The sequence below is a fragment of the Hypanus sabinus genome, chromosome 14 (genome assembly GCF_030144855.1).
Source record: "Hypanus sabinus isolate sHypSab1 chromosome 14, sHypSab1.hap1, whole genome shotgun sequence".
In the NCBI taxonomy this organism is placed as follows: Eukaryota; Metazoa; Chordata; class Chondrichthyes; order Myliobatiformes; family Dasyatidae; genus Hypanus; species Hypanus sabinus.
The window spans coordinates 65,988,781-66,008,661 of NC_082719.1; the positions used below are offsets into that span (position 1 = coordinate 65,988,781).

General features: G+C 40.1%; 1 protein-coding gene across 1 annotated transcript in view; it reads left to right on the forward strand.

Moving 5' to 3' along the window:
- LOC132404486 (cAMP-specific 3',5'-cyclic phosphodiesterase 4D) overlaps positions 1-19,664 on the forward strand; it is a 416,161-nt gene extending 396,497 nt beyond the window's left edge. Inside the window, exon 5 of the mRNA XM_059988642.1 lies at positions 19,601-19,664. Coding sequence (XP_059844625.1) covers positions 19,601-19,664 — 64 coding nt within the window. The remainder of the gene's footprint in view (positions 1-19,600) is intronic.
- The last annotated feature ends 217 nt before the right edge of the window (positions 19,665-19,881 follow it).

A 19,881-nucleotide genomic window follows, 5' to 3' on the forward strand; every position in this document is an offset into this window, starting at 1 on the left:
TACAACAATTTTGAACTTCTGCTTGCATGCCATTTTATCTCTCCTTCCCACTGTCACATCGACGTGTCTTTCCTTGGCCTTCTCCATTGCTGGACAGATGCTAAATATAGATTGGAAGAACAATACTGTATCTAATATTCCACTAGGGTAGCTTACAACCCAATAGTGTGAATATTGAATTTTCTAATTTTCAGGTAGTTCAAACTGCTGATTTTCTCCACTCATACCAGTTGCCTTTCCACCGGATTTCGTTCTCTTTTCATTCCTCCACCTCCTCTCCGCACCTAGTGGCTATTAGCTATCAGCTTTAGTCTTCTTCCCTAATGCTTTCCATTTGCAATCTTTCCATTTCCCTTTCAGTCCTGATGCAGAATCTTGACCCCAAAATGTCAACTTGTACCTTTTGCTGCTTGACCCGTTGTGTTGTTCCAGCATTTTGTTTTTTGTTTCAAACCTCAGTTCGATTATTCAGAGTATTCAGTGTAGAACTCTGCCGACCATGGAGGCCGTGGAGAGGATGCAAAGGTTGTGCAGCTTGACTTATCAGGAAAGATTGCTAGAGCAAGTCCTTTTCCATGGAAAAAGGGAGGCTGAGATTTGACATAATAGAAGTATATGAAATATGTACCAGAAAATCATGCAAAGATCGAAAGGGTAGGTAGCCAATACCTGTTTACTATGAGATGGATGTCTAGAATTAAGAGAAATAGTTTTATGGTGAGAGAAATAAGGTTTACAGGGGATCTGGGTGGTAAAATTTTAATACAGAGTAGATGCTATTTGACATGAACTGCCAGAAGTGGTGGAGACAGGATTGGTAACCACATTTAAGAATCATCTTCACTGGTACTTGAATGAGCATGCCATAGAAGGATGAGGAATTAATACAGGGAAGTGGGATTGATAGAAATAGGCATCATACTCAGCATAGATGAGGTGGACCTGGTTTATGCTGTACAACTCAATAAGATATGCTTGGATTGTAGCAGAAATAACTAATTGTAAAACTCTGGAAAATATGAATTGTTTGAGTCTCTTTTTACTTGAGAAAAGACGATTGATATATGAACTGAATGAAGCTTTTTGAATTGTGAATGGTTTTAATTGAGTGGATAAGGAAAGGACGATTCTGCTTTTGGGGAAAGACCATCAATAAGGGAATTCAGAAGGAATTTCTTTGCCCAGAGAATGGTGAAAATGTGGACCTTTCTCCCCCAGAGATTAGTTATAGTAAATGATGTACTGTATGTGGGAGGGTTGGACAGTTGTTAGAGAAGGATATAGGAGGGTAACCTGGTGGATGTAGATGGAAAAAGATAAAAGTACAGTAGAGTATTAATGTTGATGTGGACTGAACATGCTGAGTGACCGCTGAAGTCTGAAGTAATGTCATCTTAATCTGTTATGTAAAGACCCTGCAGCCGGTAATGATAAATATATCACTTGTTAAGCTATAATAGCTGAAAATAGCACAGTTGTGAGAAACTAATTATGACTTGCAATATTTGCTTTTCGTGGCATTTCAGAATTTCAATAGACAGTTAATCTTATTGCACTTGATGAAATCTTTTTGCATTAGCATTTTTATTACCTGAGAAACTTGGTGACAATTGCCTCTTTTCGGTCATCTTCCCTTTTCGGGCATTAAACATTGACAAATTCCCAGTCCTTTGTAAATTCAATGTGAAATACAATTGAAAAGAAAACAATGAAAAATTAAGCTGTGCAATTGTATTTGATATATCATTTAACAAATGAATTGCTGCTGGTAAGGGAAAATTATTAAGATTAATGTTCTCACAGTTATCCCTCCAAAGCTCTTTTATAAAATATGTGCAAACACTCTTGAGTAGTACTAGCCATTGTACAACAGAAAATCCTTATATGAATATTTGGAGTTGGAGGTAATCAAACACTGCATCTAAGGTTCATTATCACTTTAAATTGACAGCATATTCTTTAAAAAAATGTAACAGAAATCTTTTTTTTTAAAAAAAAGCTAACATGAATTTGGCATCTTCATTACCTCAAGATGTCCCAAAACACTTTACAGCCAAGGCAATACTCCTTGGAATGTAAATGCTGTAGAAGAGAAGGAATTATGGGAGACAATTTGTAAACAACAACCAACACAAGTAGAAATGTGATACTGAGCAAATATTTTAATCCGATGTTATTAAGTATTAGACATATATGAGATATTCCCACAATTTTAAATTTAGTTTTTGTACCAGCATGGTCAAGTACAGCATACAAATGAACATTAGGCATGTCGTATTTTCCATAGACTCCATTTAGTTTCATCAATAATTGGGGGCAATCTTGCCTTTGGGTGATTTGATTTCAACAGAGCTGTATATGGTATATGGAGGAATTTAAGGTGGGGGGTTATATGTGAGGCAGGGTTTGAAGGTCGGTGCAACATTGTGGGCCGAAGGGCCTGTAATGTGCTGTACTATTCTATGTTCTATGTATAAAGAGTGGCTAGATCAGCACTACTTGTTTGGCCTGTTACTCAATTTTAAATCAACTTAGTAAAGAAACCAGACAAGACTTTGGCGCTCATTTTGGGGAGAAGGTTAAAAATGGTGAAATGGTAACATCAGAAGAATATTTGATGTGAGTTTTGAGGAAATGAAATGCCAGGTTGATTGGGAGACATTGACTGCATTTGTTTAATAAAGAAACATTAGAGTGTCGATGCACACAAATGCTGGAGGATTTCGGCAGGTCAGGTAGCATCTATGGAGGAAAGTGAGCAGTCAAAGTTTCAGGCCAGGTCTCTTCATTAGGATCTCAGCCCAAAATATTCACTATTCATTTTCCTCCATAGATGCTGCCTGACCTGCTGTTCCTCCAGCATTTTGGATGTGTTGATTCAGATTTCCAACAACTGCAATCTCTTTTATGTCTTTGTATGAGGGTCACTTGTGAAATTCAAATCAATTGGTGTCTCTAATATGAGATCACTTCAGATTGTTGAATGATTGGTAATGGGGAGGAAGTAAGCCATAAACTATATTTTTGTTACATTAGATATTTGAGTGGAAACTGTGTTGAATACTTGAGTAATCTGCTTAAATATATGAGGAAACAAATGAGATAATCAGCATATTTCCATGTCAATTTGCTGAACCAATTGAACTCAGACCTATTGTGTCCAATCAGGTGACAACTTAAATTTTGCATAATGCTACTTTCTCCTGTATCAGAAAAAGAAGAATAATATGATCAGCTTGAATCTTCACTTGAATTCTGAAGGCTATAAAATGGCTACTTTGGAAGAAGTCTATTTGTTATACTGAGGTGTTGAACACAGAGAGGACACAGAGAGGGAATTATGAGGGAGTTGTGGCTGAAAATCAACCGAGACATTCCCTAAAGTGACCTTTTCCTTTAATTTCCTCACATAGTGTAACTTAGTGACTCTTGGTCATTCAAATTTATAATATAAGTATTCCCCATCCAGTACTTTGGTTACAAATTATCAAAAGCTACATTTTCCCTTAAAATGCAGGAGGTAAACAAATTAAAAAAAAGTGTATGGGTGATTTTTTTTCATACAGCCATAGAGGAGTACAGCATAGAAACAGACCCTTTAGCCCATCTAGTCCACATCAAAAGAATTTGAACTGCCTACTCCCAATGACCTGCACTGGATCATACCCCTCCATTCCCTTACCATCCATGTACCTACCCAAACTTTGTTTAAACAATGAAATTGAGCTTGCATGCACCACTTGTGCTGTCAGCTCATCCCACACTCTCACAACCCTTTGAGTGAAGAAGTTTCCCCTCATGTTTCCCTTACTTTTCAGCTTTCACCCTTAACCCATGACCTCTGGTTATAGCCCCACCAAATCTCCGTGGAAAAAAGCCGGCTTGCAAATACCCTATCTATACCCCTCATACTTTTGTATACTTCCATCATATCTCCTCTGACTTCTTTGTTTTAAAGAATAAAGTCCTAATCTGTTCAATCTTTCCTTATAACTCAGGTCGTCTAGCTCTGGAAACATCCTTGCAAATTTTCTCTCCACTCTTTCAAATTTATTTACATCTTTCCTGTAATGGGTGACCAAAACGGCACACAATACTACAAATTAGGCCTCACCAATGTCTTGTACAACATCAACATAACATTCCATCTCCTGTACTCAATATATTGATTTATGAAGGCCTATGTTCCAAAAGCTTTCTTTATGACTTTATCTACCTCTGATGCTACTTTCAACAAATTACGGGTCTGGGTTCCGAGATTCCTTTGATCTACCACACTCCTCAGCGCCCTACCTTTCACTGTGTAAGACCTAGCCTGCTTGGTCCTACCAAAGTGTAACACTTCACACTTATCTGCATTAAATTCCATCCACTAATGTAATGCTTAGTGTCAACATGATGCTTAGACTTTAGTTAGTTGTTTCCTTATACAGGATAAGTCAGTTCAAAGCACATTTCAGGATGGTTTTGACAATGATATAATCTGAAGGCACTGCTGAGAACCACTATACAGCAATAGTTCTGCGATTTTCCTGCATTGAGCAGAGGGTTATGTTACAATCTAAAGGAAATATGTTGATCCCATAGATATAAACACATACAAAGATCTATGAAGCATTATTATGTACAATAAATGGAAGGAAGATGAATTTGATACAAATAAGGTTAAAAAGTCTTGAGTAGATTGCTCCAAGCTCTCATAACTATCAAAACTGTCAGTGTTTTCCAAGTTTAAAACTGTTAATAAGGAAGCAAAGAATTAAAGACTTTTTCTGTAGAAAATAGAAAAACTTTAATAATTATCAACAAAACAAAAAAGAGAATAAAAGCTTGCCTTTTCTTTTAATGCAGAACCCTAGAGTTCCTATTGAAAAGAAGTCTGCACTGGATCTAGCCATGTGCAGTGTGTGAGTGTATCGAAGGACTGCCAGCAACAACTGGCTAAATCTGGATCAATGTTTCCTTTCAGTGGATTCTAAAGGATGACCAGTAGAATATTGAATTGAAAATTGTTTTGAAAGCTTCATTGGTGCTTCATTCAACAAATAGATTCCAGCATCACCTGATCTCCAATAAGCCCACACTTTGCTGGACTATCGTAGTTCAGGAACCGATTTCTTTCTTTTTCAAAAACGATTTTTATTCAAGAATGTGTACATACAAGTACAAAAGTTGAATAAGAATTGGTCGGTCTATACATGAATAGCCTTGTTGCTTCTATATATTGGTAGTGTTGTCACAGTTGCTTACTAGGCACCATTGCCATTGATATGGTCTTTTGGATGACACAAATGTCAAGCATTTGAGAGGCTTTACTCTGGCTGAGCCCCTCAATATCTGATGACAGATGGATCCTAGACTGCGTCCTATCCCCATGAAGCCTCTGAGCTTTAGTGCATCCCTGAGCTTGTCCTCCTCAGGCCAGAACGTGCCAGTTGACAGCATTTCTTCATCAACTACTTCTTGTACTGTAAGACCAATAAGTTTTGAGCAGACCGACGATTTTTCCATCATCTCTTTGACATCTGACATTTTTCATGAGAGATACATGTTACATACCCACAGTTTGAACACAGGTGAGTGGGATGTTGTAGTTGTCACTTGACCGTGGGGTAATGTTCTCATTTTTATTTTTGTGCAACGTTGTTGTTGCCGGTCGGAGATGTGGAGGCTCCACCAGTTTTGTTTGTTGGACGTTTATTTTTCCCTTACAGTCCAGTATCGGAGAGTGAAGGGATTACTGGAGTTATCTGAGTTCAAAGGATTGGATAAGGTTAATGTCATTCAGCATTTTGGGGAATGATAGACCTTCGTGACTTCGTTCAGGAATTGTGGCATGCACATTTGAGTTGAACCCCTGCAAGTTCGGGAAGGTTTGTGCAGTGACCACCCTCCAGTCAAAAGGCAATAGACAATAGGTGCAGGAGTAGGCAATTCAGCCCTTCGAGCCAGCACCGCCATTCACTGTGATCATGGCTGATCATCCACAGTCAGTACCCTGTTCCTGCCTTCTCCCCATATCCTTTGACTCCACTATCTTTAAGAGCTCTATCTAACTCTTTCTTGAAAGCATCCAGAGAACTGACCTCCACTGCCTTCCAAGGCAGAGCATTCCACAGATCCACAACTCTCTGGGTGAAAAAGTTTTTCCTTAACTCTGTTCTAAATGGCCTACCCCTTATTCTTAAACTGTGGCCTCTGGTTCTAGACTTCCCCAACAGCAGGAACATGTTTCCTGCCTCTAGCGTGACCAATCCCTTAATAATCTTATATGTTTCAATCAGATTCCCTCTTATCCTTCTAAATTCCAGTGTATACAAGCCCAGTTGCTCCAATCTTTCAACATATGACAGTCCAGCCATCCCGGGAATCAACCTTGTGAACCTACGCTGCACTCCCTCAATAGCAAGAATGTCCTTCCTCAAATTTGGAGACCAAAACTGAACACAATACTCCAGGTGTGGTCTCATCAGAGGCCTGTACAACTGCAGAAGGACCTCTTTGCTCCTATACTCAACTCCCCTTGTCATGAAGGCCAACATGCCATTAGCTTTCTTCACTGCCTGCTGTACCTGCATGCTTACTTTCAGTGACTGATGAACAAGACACCTAGATCTCATTGTATTTCCCTTTTCCCTAACTTGTCAAAAGGTCAGTTCCTTTTGTTTCCTTGTGATTTCTTCAAACAAGGCATCTCCTGGCTGTGGGATCGGCAGATTCATCATTACTTCAAAGGAATCGTTGATGTTTCAGGAAAGTCTGTCCTTACTGACTGTACAAATCACATGGACTTTTTGAATTTATCACTTTAAGACTGTGCTTGGATGAGAACTCATTAAGAACAGTTTCTAAGTTTGACTGTTTGTTAGATATTGCCGCCTAACTGTTAACTTCCAGTTAAGTTAGTTCTTTGTTTACTTTTCTAAGTTTTGAGCAGAGGTTAAAAATCTCGGGATTTGTTTTAAACCCTGTCTCGGTTTCATATTGATTGCTGCTGCAATCATAACAGGCATAAAACACAAGGTCCTGAGCTAGCCTCTAAACTCGCAGGTATATCCTCCAACTTGATTTACTGCATTTGGCCCTTTAATTGTGATCTCTTTTATATTGATGAGAGCAACAGGAGATAAGGAGACTGATTTTGCAAAGCACCTACACTTTGTCCTCAATGGTCATCCTGAGCTTCCAGTTGCATGCCATTTCAGCTCCCTTCCCATACCCACACTGACCAATATGCTCTTGGGCTTCTCCACTACCAGACTGGAGGCTTAATGCAAACAGCTTCACCTAAGTTGTCTAAAACCCAATGGTATGAATATAGTTGGGATGGAAGAAGAAAATATTTTGGATCTAGATAAACAATGATGAACAACTTTGTGCAAGGTCAGAGTAAAATCCCATTTTCAAGTTAGTATTTTAAAAACAAACTGTAGTATAAAGCTATAGTAGTCCAAAAAAAAATCTATATACTGTTATTCTTCTCACGTATAGCAAAAATAGGTTATCTGTTAGTCAGATGAAATACTGACCTTTGCTGTTGAAACTGAGGTGGGTTGGGTAACTCATTGGTGACTTATGGACATAGTATATTTGCTGCTTCAACTTTATACGCCAACGCACTGTGCTAATAACATCTGAGAAGTACAGCATGAAATGTGAAGCCTTGTGGCAATAACCCAACTAAATTGCTTTCCAGCTTTTCGGACCAATTTAAATAATAAAATGTTCGGGATCTCAACCTGTGCAGTCCTTCCAAAACATCTTTTTTTGGACACATATAATGTTTTTAAATGAAAGCTTTCATTTGCTTGTTCATTAGAATTATTCATGCCTGTCTTCTGTAGCCAGTGGAAATATTATTAAAGCTACTAATTTTGAGGCATTTATGTGATAGATTATTTTAAAACAATAATTACTGTCATATTGACAAATGTGCTACTTCTATTTTTAGAATATTGATCAAGGGAGGTGAAAACCTGTTTGTGCCTTTTAAGACTAATATTGATTTGTACTTTATTCTAATTTAATTTTCAGAGAAAATGTACTTAATATTCTTGACTTATCTGTGTTTTAGATGGACTGAGCTCACTGGAAGTGTGTCTGAGGCCTCAGGCTGCATTCTGGATTAGGGGATCCTTTGTAATACTCATTTCAAATGATTTACCGCGCAAGAGAATACTCTGTTATTTAATTTCAATTTTTTAGCTGTTCTTAATCTGAAGCGAGACTGCGTTTGTTCATTTATGCAAGTACTGTACTCCCAGGGCTATGCGTGGGGGACCCATGTGAATTCCCACCTTTGATTTGCAGAAAGTGAGTGCAGCTGAAGGAGAAGTTACTCAATGTGAGCTCTTATCTACTTCACACATTTCTTTTGTTCCTCACTCTCCTCATCAGGACAGGGAGAAAGTTGGCCTGGTGCTCATCATCCAATCACAAGAGCTGTTACATCTATCTTTTCACCTCTTCCTTTCCTGTTGCCCGGGATGCAAATAGTCTTTCTATTGAAGCAGTGATTCACTTGGATTTATTCTACTGCATTTGCTGCTCTTTACAATGGAGAAACCAAAAGCGTATTAGGTGATTGATTTATGGAGTACCTGCATTCAATCAGTAACGGTTGCTTCAGAGGTCCTTGTTGATTCATGCTTTGATTTTCCATCTCTCTTCTATCTTGACATGTCAGTTTGTTGTCTGCTGCACCATAATGATTTAAGCTTGGGGAATAACACCTCATCTCCCATCTGGGCTCTATATTGAGTTCTGATACTTCAGGTCATTCACTTTTTCTGCCTATATCAGAACTGGCTACTTGTGTGGTAAGTCATCTAATTCTGATACTGTCTCTGGTTTTCTCATGCAGGACATCACTGACCGCCTTGCCAATTGCAACTTCTACATCTCTTTGGATTTTCACTCTCTATCTGCCCCCATCTCAATGCCTCAGTTCATTGTTTTTCTTCCTGTCTGTATTAACACTTTGAGTAGATGATCTCTACAATTTAGCCTCTTTCCTGTTTCTCCAAAAATTAAAGAAGTTTGATTTTTTTCCACTTTGAGTAGATGATCTCTACAATTTAGCCTCTTTCCTGTTTCTCCAAAAATTAAAGAAGTTTGATTTTTTTCCTTTTGCAGTTCTGCCAAAGGATCTTCAACCTAAAACCTTATTTTCCCACGGATGGTGTCTCACATGCTGAGTGTTTCCAGTATTTGCAGTTTTTAAAACAAATACTGATCCTTACCTACCCTATTGCAGCTATGGATTAGCTTCTGCTTCTCCTGGTCCCTTTAGTTATTTCCCCAATTTTAATTACGAGCACTGATAGGTTACGGGGCAAGCAGGAAACCTCACAATGAGTTCATCATGTCTAACCAATCTTAGCTGCCATATCTTATTAAGTAGCCATGAACTGTTTTCTTTCTAAATTTGTGTCAATGTTAGGAGGAGTGATTTTATTGTGGCCTGTACAGTTAACAGGCTGAAGAGATCTGTGCAGCTAAATTAAGAGAGAGAGGGAGACAACAGCTGTCATGCGAGGGATGAGAGATGTCACGCAGTCTGTCAATTGATGTAATAACTGCTGCCAGTATCCAGCAATGGCCTGCAAACTCGATACAGTCACTGTACTTGCCTAACACCAGCCCTGCCACAGAGCCATGAAGTGATTTGTTGCTAGATGCATGGAGTACAGGGTTTGGCGCCAGGTTCTCAGTGTGCAGGTTCGTAGCCCAGCAGTGTGGAATGGCAAGGAGAACAGAGTTCCTAGTAGGCACGTTCTCAGTGAAGCAGGTACATCAACAGGGAGGGCAGGGTCCTCTGCCTGGTTCCTGGCATTGCAGCATGCACACCTAGCAGATTTTGTTTTTAATGTCAGTGGGCACTTATTTGTGAATATTTGGATTGGGGGACCTATGAGAGTACTATAAATGTTAAGTATTCTATCTGATAGTGCTAACCTTGGCAGGAGTGTGATCAAATGCATGAACCATGATTTGTAAGAAATTGGAATTGGAAATAAATGAGGATTTGGAAGATAATAGACATTCATCAAGGGATTATGCTTCAGGATAGATTGGTCTCTTTAAAGTAGAAGCGAGGGTATTGTGGAAAATTAAGCACATAAAATTGATGTTATAAATGAAAGGAGATGCAGGCACAACCTTTAACATTAACATTCAACAAGTGATTGGCTTTTGATAAATGCAGTATGATTGTGAAGGATGCTGTGCTAATAACATAATAAATCAATTTTATTAAGCTGTAGCCCATTTCACTAAATGGATAAAATGTAATTAAATTTGTCATCCAACTAGTTGCTATTAGCAATAACTGATTACTTGATTGCAGGGAAGTGCAATTAGAAAATGAAAAGTAAGCTGTATAAAATTAAAATGTGATATAAACATTATATTTTACTTATAATTTAATGTTATCACTAAATTAAGTTACATTTTAGAAGAAGTTACAGGGACAAACTTAGTGAACTGTGATCCGGTTAGGAGCCTCATTTTCTTTTACCTAAGAAACAAATCGATTGTTTAGCTTTTTATTTTTTCATTTATACAATCAATGTCTTAACAGCTATCTGTTTTATCTCACCTGTTTGACAGAAAATATGATAAAAATAATGGAAACACATCATGGGTGTAATTTCCCTCAGATTGCCTCAAATTTTACTTTGCCATGGATTAATAGGGTAGACAATTTATTAAAATATTATGCGGGTAATCGTAGCACATTCATCTTCTATCATTTATTTTGCACAAGTAGAATTTGGATGCTGAAATTAAAGTTCAAAGCAAATTTATTATCAAAGTACACATGTCACCTTATACAACTCTGAGATTCACTTTCTTATGAGCATACTCAGTAAATTCCAGAACGATGATAGAATCAATGAAAGATCGCACCCAACAGCACAGACAGGCAAGCAGTGTGTAAAAGAACACAGACCGTACAAAAGAAAAAAAGAGAAAGAATAATAAAAAAATAGCAATAACTATCAAGAACATGATATGAGGAGTCCTTGAAAGTCAGTCCATAGGTTGAAGGAACAGTTTAATGATGGGGCAAGTGAAGTTAATCCCTTTGGTTCCAGAACCTGGTTGTTGAGGGGTAATAGCTGTTCCTGAGCTTGGTGGCCTGTCTTGGGGCTCCTGTACCTTCTTCCTGATGGCAGCAGTGAGAAGAGACCATGACCTCCACAGTGGGGGTCCCTGCTGATGGGTGCTGCTTTCCTGTGACAATGCTCCATATAGATGTGCTCAGGTGGGGAGGGCTTTACCCATAATGGACTAGCTGTATCCACTACTTTTTGTAGGATTTTCTGGTCAAGGACATTGGTGATTCATACCAGGCTGCAAAACAACCTGTTGATATACTCTCCACCACACATATTCAGAAGTTTGTCAAAGCTTTCAACTCCTAAGGAAGAAGAGGTGCTGCCATTCCTCCTTCATAATCGCGCTTATGTGCTGGGTCCAGGGCAGGTCCTCTGAAATTATAACACTGAGGAACATAAAGTTACTGACCCTCTCCACCTCTGATCCTCCTGTGAGGACTGGCTCATGGACCTCTGGTGTCCTACTCCTGAAGTCAAATCTCTTTGGTCTTGCTGACATTGAGTGAGAGTTTATTGTTATGGCTCCACTCAGCCAGATTTTCAGCCTCCCTCCTATATGCTGATTCCTCACCACTTTTGATTGAGCCAGTGACAGTGGTGTCATCAGCAAAGTTAAATTTGGCATTGGAACTCTGCTTAGCCACACAGCACAAGTGCCAAGTGAGTAGCTCAGAAGGCTAAACAGCCATGTGGTGCACCTGCTCTGAAGGAGATTCGTCATTTGTTGGGGCGGTACCCTAATGTCAGTAATACAACTACCTATGTCAGGATGCTGTTTATTAATTGCAGCTCAGTGTTTAACATTATCATTCCTAAAGTTCTGAATGAAAGCTTTAGAACCTGGGTCTCTGTACCTCCCTCCGCAACTGGATCCATGACTTCCTAACCAAAAGACCACAATCTTTCTATATCATTTCTCTATACATTATATGGCTATATACATTATATACATTTTTATCTTTAAATTACAATAAACGACTTGACTTGAATATGTGTGTATCAGAAATAACATCTCCACCTCGCCAACAATCACCACTGGTACGCCTCAGGGATGTGTGCTTAGCCCACTGCTCTACTCTCTCTACATCCATGACTGTGTGGCTAGGCACAGCTCAAGTTCCATCTATAAGTTTGCTGATGATACAATCAGAATCTGAAATGGAGATGAGAGAGCATACAGGAGCAAGATTTATCAGCTGGTTGAGTGGTGTCATAGCAACAAATTTGCACTCAGTGTCAGTAAGACCAGAGAATTGTCTGTGGATTTCAGAAGGGGTAAGATGAGGGAACACACACTAGTCCTCAAAGAGGATCGGAAGTGGAGAGAGTGAGCAATTTCAAGTTCCTGGGTGTCAATATCTCTGAGGATCTAACCTGGACCCAACATATCGATGCTGCTACAAAGAAGGCAAGACAGTGGCTATATTTCATTAGGAGTTTGAGGAGATTTGGTATGTCACCAAAAACACTTGCAAATTTCTTCAGATGTACTGTGGAGAGCATTCTAACTGGCTGCATCTCCATCTGGTATGGAGTGAGGGTCCACTGCACAGGATCGAGGTAAGCTGCAGAGAGTTGTAAACTTTGTCAGCTCCTTCATGAGAACTAACCTCCACAGTATCCAAGACATCTTCAAGGAGTGATGCCTCAAAAAGGTGGCATCCATCACAAGGACCCCTTCACCCAGGTCATGCCTTGTTCTATTGCTATCACTGGAAAGGAGGTACAGAAGCATGAAGGCACACACTCAACAATTCAGAAACAGCTTCTTCCCCTCTGCCATTCGATTTCTGAATGGACATTGAACATTGAACATTGAACATTGAACCATTAACATAACCCCATCACTTTTTATTTCTATTTTTGCACTACTTATTTAATTTAACTATTTCATATACATACTATACATACCTACTGTAATTCACAGTTTTATGTATTGCATTATACTGCTGTTGCAAAGACAACAAATTTTGAGATTTGCTGGTGATATTAAACTTGATTCTGATCATCATATTACCATAGCTCCAGAAAGTAAATAGCTCACATCTGATCAAAATTAAAATGACAAGAGCAGTATTGTGTGGCCCAAAGATGCAAGGGAAGTACATCATATCAGGACAATTATGATAAAAATTAATTGATTTTATAGGGTTGGGGCATCTTCTACTTCAGGAATGCAAGTGCTAGCTTTGTTATGAAGAACCTCAGGTTGCCTTTAAATCTTTCCTTTCTCACTTTCAACCAGTGCTCTGTAGTTTTTAGACTCACCTACCATGGGGAAAAGTACTGTGACTTTCCACCCTTTCTCTGCTGCTCATGATTCTGTCAGGTCATACCTCAGCCTTCTTCAGTCTAGTAAGAATACTCTCATCCAGCCAGAACTGTGCACAGTGCTCCTAATGTAGACTCATCAATATCTTCTTCAGGAGTGACGTGAAATCTCAGTGCTCGGTGTTCTGGCATTTAAGGCCAGTATGGCATATGCCTTCTTCACTATTGAGTTCAACTCTGTTGCCATTTTCAGGGAACTCTGTACTTGTACCCCCTGGCCTCTCGGATAAAACATTCTCAAGGCCCTGTCATTCACTGTATATATCCTGCCTGGTTTAATTTTCCCAAATCTCTCACTTCATACTTGGCTGTGTTAAGTTATTCATTCACTAACACACTTGCCCAGTTGTTCTAGTTGACTATATCATGAGAATTGCCTACTTCCCTCTATTGCCTCCCTTTCACTCATTTTTAACTAAGTTCACTGCAGTCATTTTCTGCTGTGTTTTATTTACATTAATTTTTGCTATTATGATGTTGTTGACTAGTTCATTGCCCATCATGGCACTGAACTGTCTTCTTGAACTGCTACAGTCCTTCCACTGAAGATTCTCCAGCTGCCTTGCTGGGTAGATAGTCCCTCGATTTAGACTCAGGAATAATGAGGCTTCTGGCAATGTTTTTCCAAGAGTGGAACCTGTCAATGATGCAGACCCTATGTGCCTGCTTTCATTGGTCTTTCATTGGTGGCAGATGTCATGGTTTGGAGGTACTGGATGAGTAGCCTGTGTTAATAACTGCAGTGCATTTGTGCATTTTGCAGATGGTGCATACTGCAACCACACTGGTCTGATGGTGAAGAAGCAAAGGTTGAGGGCAACTGATAGCATGCAATTCAAACAGCTTGCTTTGTTGCAAATAGTATTGAGCTCCTTGAAAATAATTGGACTTGCACCATGTCAGACAAGTGAGAAATACTGCACAACACTCCTGATATGCCTTGTAGGAACTTGGGGTGATTTGGAGGTTAGTTTCACACCTCAGGAGACCCAGCCCCAACTCGGATGTTGGAGCCACTGTGCTAATGTCACTGGTCCAGCTTTGTTTCTACTTACTGGTGACCCCTCAAAATGTTGTTGGTCCAGTACTTGGCAATGTTAAATCCAGGGTAATGCACAAAATGCTGGAGGAACTCAGCAGGCCAGGCAGCAGGACTGCTGAAGGCTCTCGGCCCAAAATGTCGACTGTTCTTTTTTCCACAGATGCTGCCTGGCTTGCTCAATTCCTCAGCATGTTTGTGTGTGTTGCCTGGATTTCCAGCAAGAGATTTTCTCTTGTTTCTGATAAATCCAGCGTACACAGTGAGAGCCGGGCTTTGTCTGTAGCTATAGTGACTGATTAGCTTTGTCATTGAACCTGCCATTGAATGTTTGTAAATATCTGGCATTTAGGAACATTTGAAAACTTGCAGAATCTGTTAAGATTGAGTTATTTAACAAATCAGGTATTAAAATATATATTCATCTAATAACAATTAAAACATTTTAATGCATTTAAATCCAATTAAAAAAAATGCTACTTGCATTTTTCCAGCAGCCTCTGCCATTCATTCATTGAATTGGATTTCTGTATTGGAACAAGTTTATAGCCTGACTTGGGATCACCGAGCTGATTCCCACACCAGAAAGCTGAAACATCTGCACACAGGTGTCTCTGGATCTCTGTAAGTGGGAGGCTGCATTTCAGCTTAAACTTGTTGCCTGATTGAAGGCCTATTTGCAAGTAGATCTGGGTAGATCTCAGCAAACAATTTGCCTCAGTATTGTTTAAACAAAATCGCAGTTGAACTGTCAGATTTCCATGTCTCCTTTGTGGAAACTTGTCACAGGTAAATTGGCTGCTACATTTACTGCATTGCCAAGTACAATATACATTTCAAATCAAAGTATGCATACTATATACAACCTTGAGATTTGCCTTCTTACAGACAGCCACAAAGTAAAGAAACACAATAGAAGCCATTTAAAAAAAGAGACCGTCAAACACCTAAAGTGCGGAAAAAAATAAGTCGTGTAAACAATAAAAGTAAGCAAATAACATTCAGATTTGAAGTTCACGAAAGTGAGTCCACAGCCATGAAGTCAGTCATCACTGCGGTCGATCCAGGAGCCTGGTAGTTGAAGGCCACAGCCTCTGTTCGGCACAGAGATGAGTAAACCACGCGAGCAGTGAGCTGAGCACTGGCTCGCCCCTCTTCTGGCTCCAGCACTCTGACATTTTCAATCTGGCCTGGGACTTAAATCAGCAAAGAGGCAGGCCATTCCTCGCCTCGGGCTCAGGCCCCACCACCTTGATTTGGCCTATACTTGACGTTTCTATTCTGCTTAAATCAGTCATACGCTGGCTTGTTCCTTGCTCTCAGGCCCAGGCCCAGGCCCCGCCTCCTTGACTTTGCTTCGCCTCGGTTTTGCGCTTTGAATCACTTCCAAGTCCACTCCAGCAATAGCCAAAATTGGCTCATTCCCTCCTCCCGGGCCTGGGCCCGGCCACCTTGATTCGGTCCAGACACACCACATCTCAACCATCCTGCACCATTGAGACTTCAGTTCATATTGCTAAAAGGCCAGGTTGTACAGGCAGTTCAAAAGCTCAACTCCAAAAGGGAAGTTGCAGACTATTGATTGCAGTAGTTTCATTTGCTGCTAGGAAGTCATTGCTGTGCTTCACCCAATTGCACTGATGATTGGCAGTGATTGCACTGTTTTTCATTATTAATTGATTAAAGTTCTCCAGAAGTTGTTACAGACACCTTCAAAATTAGTATTTTTCCTCTACCCCCTTTCTCCTTTCCTCCATGTAGTCCTTCCCTGCTAATTTTATAATACTACATTCTCTTTCTCCCAGAGAACACAGTCACGAATCTACAAAGGAATTCTTGTGGACAGAATAGAAAATAGAACATAGAATAGTACAGCACAGTACAGGCCCTTCGGCCCACAATGTTGTGCTGACCCTCAAACCCTGCCTCCCATATAACACCCCACCTTAAATTCCTCCACATACCTGCCTAGTAGTCTCTTAAACTTCACTAATGTATCTGCCTCCACCACTGACTCAGGCAGTGCATTCCACGCACCAACCACTCTCTGAGTGAAAAACCTTCTTCTAATATCCCCCTTGAACTTCCCACCCCTTACCTTAAAGCCATGTCCTCTTGTACTGAGCAGTGGTGCCCTGGGGAAGAGGTGCTGGCTAAGTGAATGGCTGCAAGCAGCAAAAATGTTTGCTGTGAAATGTAGCTTTTGAGCAAGCTGGAAGAAAATTTCTCCCCACCCTCAGACTGTGTACCCGTGGAATTAGTAGATAGATGCTTTGTGGCCTGCATGGACATAGTGGCTTGAAGATGCACTTCCATGCTGTATGACTCCAAGTTCAAAGGGCCTTTGACTGTTCAGTTGGCGAGATGCACTGTGTCATTTGTTTTGCCCGATTCATACCCTCCATTACCCCATCAGCCACAGCTAAACAGCTTGAATTATCAGGAAACCTGTTTTTGCCAAGGATTTTAGCAAATATTAAAGCAACATAACTTTTGAAACACTGCCAAGGTATATTTTAGTTTGTTTGTTGCTTCTTGTTCCTCTAAACCAGGCAAGTAATTTCCTCTAGATCAATAGTATAGCTATAGTCACTCACATGGGCCCACACTACACATCTGTTTGGGGGATATGAGGAACAGTCTTTGTTTCAGTCCTACCAGTTCCTCGCTTCTCTCCCTGGTGCACTGATAACTGCATTGGTGCTGCCTTCTGCACTCAGCTGGAACTCTAGAGTTTCATTACTTTTGCTCCCTATTTCCATTCTGTCTTCATCTGACTGGTTGGCATTTTGCAACTCACTCTTTCCTTTGTCTATGATAAAGAAAAGGTCTGTGTTTTTCTGTTCTGTTTCTCTTTCCTGATAATTATGGCCTGCCCTACCTTCATTTAAGTTTAGCTCCATGGTCACCACAGTTTTACCCTCACAGAAATATCCTCCTACCCCACCTCACTGCAGGTTTACAAACATCTTTTGACTCTTTTTCAGTTCTGATGTAGGGTCTTTGATCTGAAATGTTGACTCTGTTTGTGGCTTGGCCTGTGGAGTATTTCCAGCTTTTTCTCTTTCTGTTTTAGATCTCCAGCATATGTCTTTATTACTTTCAACAACCCAGCAAATCCCTTCTACACCCTCTTCTGTGCAATCGTATCCTCCTTATGGTGTAGCAAATAAATCACACAGTATTCCAGCTTAGCAATACTGTATACTGTTGTACCATAATTTCCCTGCTCTGATATTCTAGCCCTTGTCTGATGAAGGCAAGAACCTATATACATTTTGCCTCACATCAACTGGTGCTACAGTCTTATGGGATTTATGGACATTTACCAAGTCACTCTGTTCCTCAGCTCTACCATTGATTTTTTGTGTAAATGTAATTATGGAGAACAAACTTATAGGATGATTAGAGAATCCATTGTTTTCTAATTTCCTTTCTTAGAATCATTTAAAGCACTTTTTGCAAACTTAAAATATCGACTTTTACTGTTGTCAGTTCTGTCCAAATGCACTCTTTTTTATTGTTACCCGGAGTTATGTCTGTATAACTACATATAAATTAAATAATGGCACACACTCGGAGAGGCAGTCGATGTGTATTTTCACTTTGCAGAGAGCACCAAATCAATGCACATGCTAAATTATCAGTCAATAATTAGTGCCAAGGCGAGTCATTGTGCTAAAAGAAATAGATCAATATATTACACTTCCTCCCCCTTTAGATTAGTGTGACATAAAACTGTATGTGTAACAAAACATTCAATTTCCCTTTAGTAAACCGTATTCAGATAAACATGCTTTCATAATAACAGTCCATAACTAGCTTCACTCTACTAAAGATTCAATCTTTTGAGTGGCACTCTGTTTCTTTCAGGACAGTGCCTTTGGACCTGTGGAGTGGCATTAGGTTTGGCTGGTGTCTTGTCAAAGACAACTTTCTCTTTTGCAGGTGTCATGTTGCTGTCCTTGACATGACCATCCCTGAGAGATAGGTCTGGTGGCTGTAAAGTGTCCATCTTGTTGGATGCAGTCGATTCAGGCGTGTTCAACTGAACTTCCAATATCTGGTCCACATGACATCTCCATGTATGATCTCCAACATCCACGTGCACATCAGTTGTCTTGTTCTTGTAGCTATCCTATCAGGTATCCACTTGTCTTCATGGTAATTATGCGCTGGGACTTCCTAAGCAACCTCGAAGTTCCTTGCTGATTTTCTTGGCAACTGATCTAGCTGCTTATTCTGTACTTTCCTCCTTAGATCTGGTTTCAGGAGGTCAATGCAAGATCTTAGACTCCTGCTTATGAACAGCATTGTAGATGTTTGATTTGTTGTCATGTGAACAGAGTTCCAATACACAAAAAGGAAGTTGTCCACCCTGTGCTGTAGAGAAACGTCCTCCTTGTCCATAGCTTTAATGTACTTGCTGATGTGGACAAACCTTTCAGCTCACCCTTTTGTTGAAGGGTGGTGAGGACGTGACTTGAAATGGTTGATGTCAGTTTTCTTCATGAACAGTCTGAAATCTTCCGACGTGTATTCTGGTCCATTGTCACTCAATTTGTTCAGGTAAATCATTTCTGGTGAAGATAGTCCTGAGAGCAGAAACAGCCCTTTCTGATGTGGTTGACTTCTTGATATGACTTCAGACCATTTTGAATGAATATAAATAGCAATTAGAAATGTGGAGTCCATGAAAGGCACAGCAAAGTCAATATGCACTCCTGGCCATGGTGAAGATGGTCACTCATGGGCCTAATGGTGGTAGTGGAGGTGTATTTTGATCTTCGTGGCATCACGAACAGCTTTTGGTCATGTCTTCAATCTGTCTATCTATTCTCAACTGCCACACATAGCTTCAGGCAAGACTCTTCATCTTGATCCTCTGCACAGGGGTCCTTCATGCAGATTCTCTAACACTCTGGTGCATGGTTTAGAGGGAACCACAACACGAGATCCATGTGTCAGCGTTTTTTGATATGCAGACAGTCTCGTCTCACTGAGAACTCTATAAACATGAGATTATCATGAGTAGGCCATCCTTGCATGGTGATATCATAGGCTATTGACAATGTCAAGTCATTGCTCGTTTCCCTTTGTATTTCAGAATTTATTACTGGCAGCTGGTCTATCAAAACTGTGTGGAACACTTATGCTGGGTTACAGAATGAAGACAACTTCTTCAGTTGCCAGCAGTGACAAACCATCAGTGTTGCTGTGTTGCTTTGGTACTCTTGAACTCTATGTCATAAGAGTGAGCTCCTAGAAACAGAGCCCAACGTTGTAGCCAAGTAGAAGGCATCACTGGAATTCCCTTCCTGCGATTGAAGATGGACACAAGGGGCTGGTGTCCTGTCCTGTCTCCAGAGTGAACTTTTGTCTGTAGAG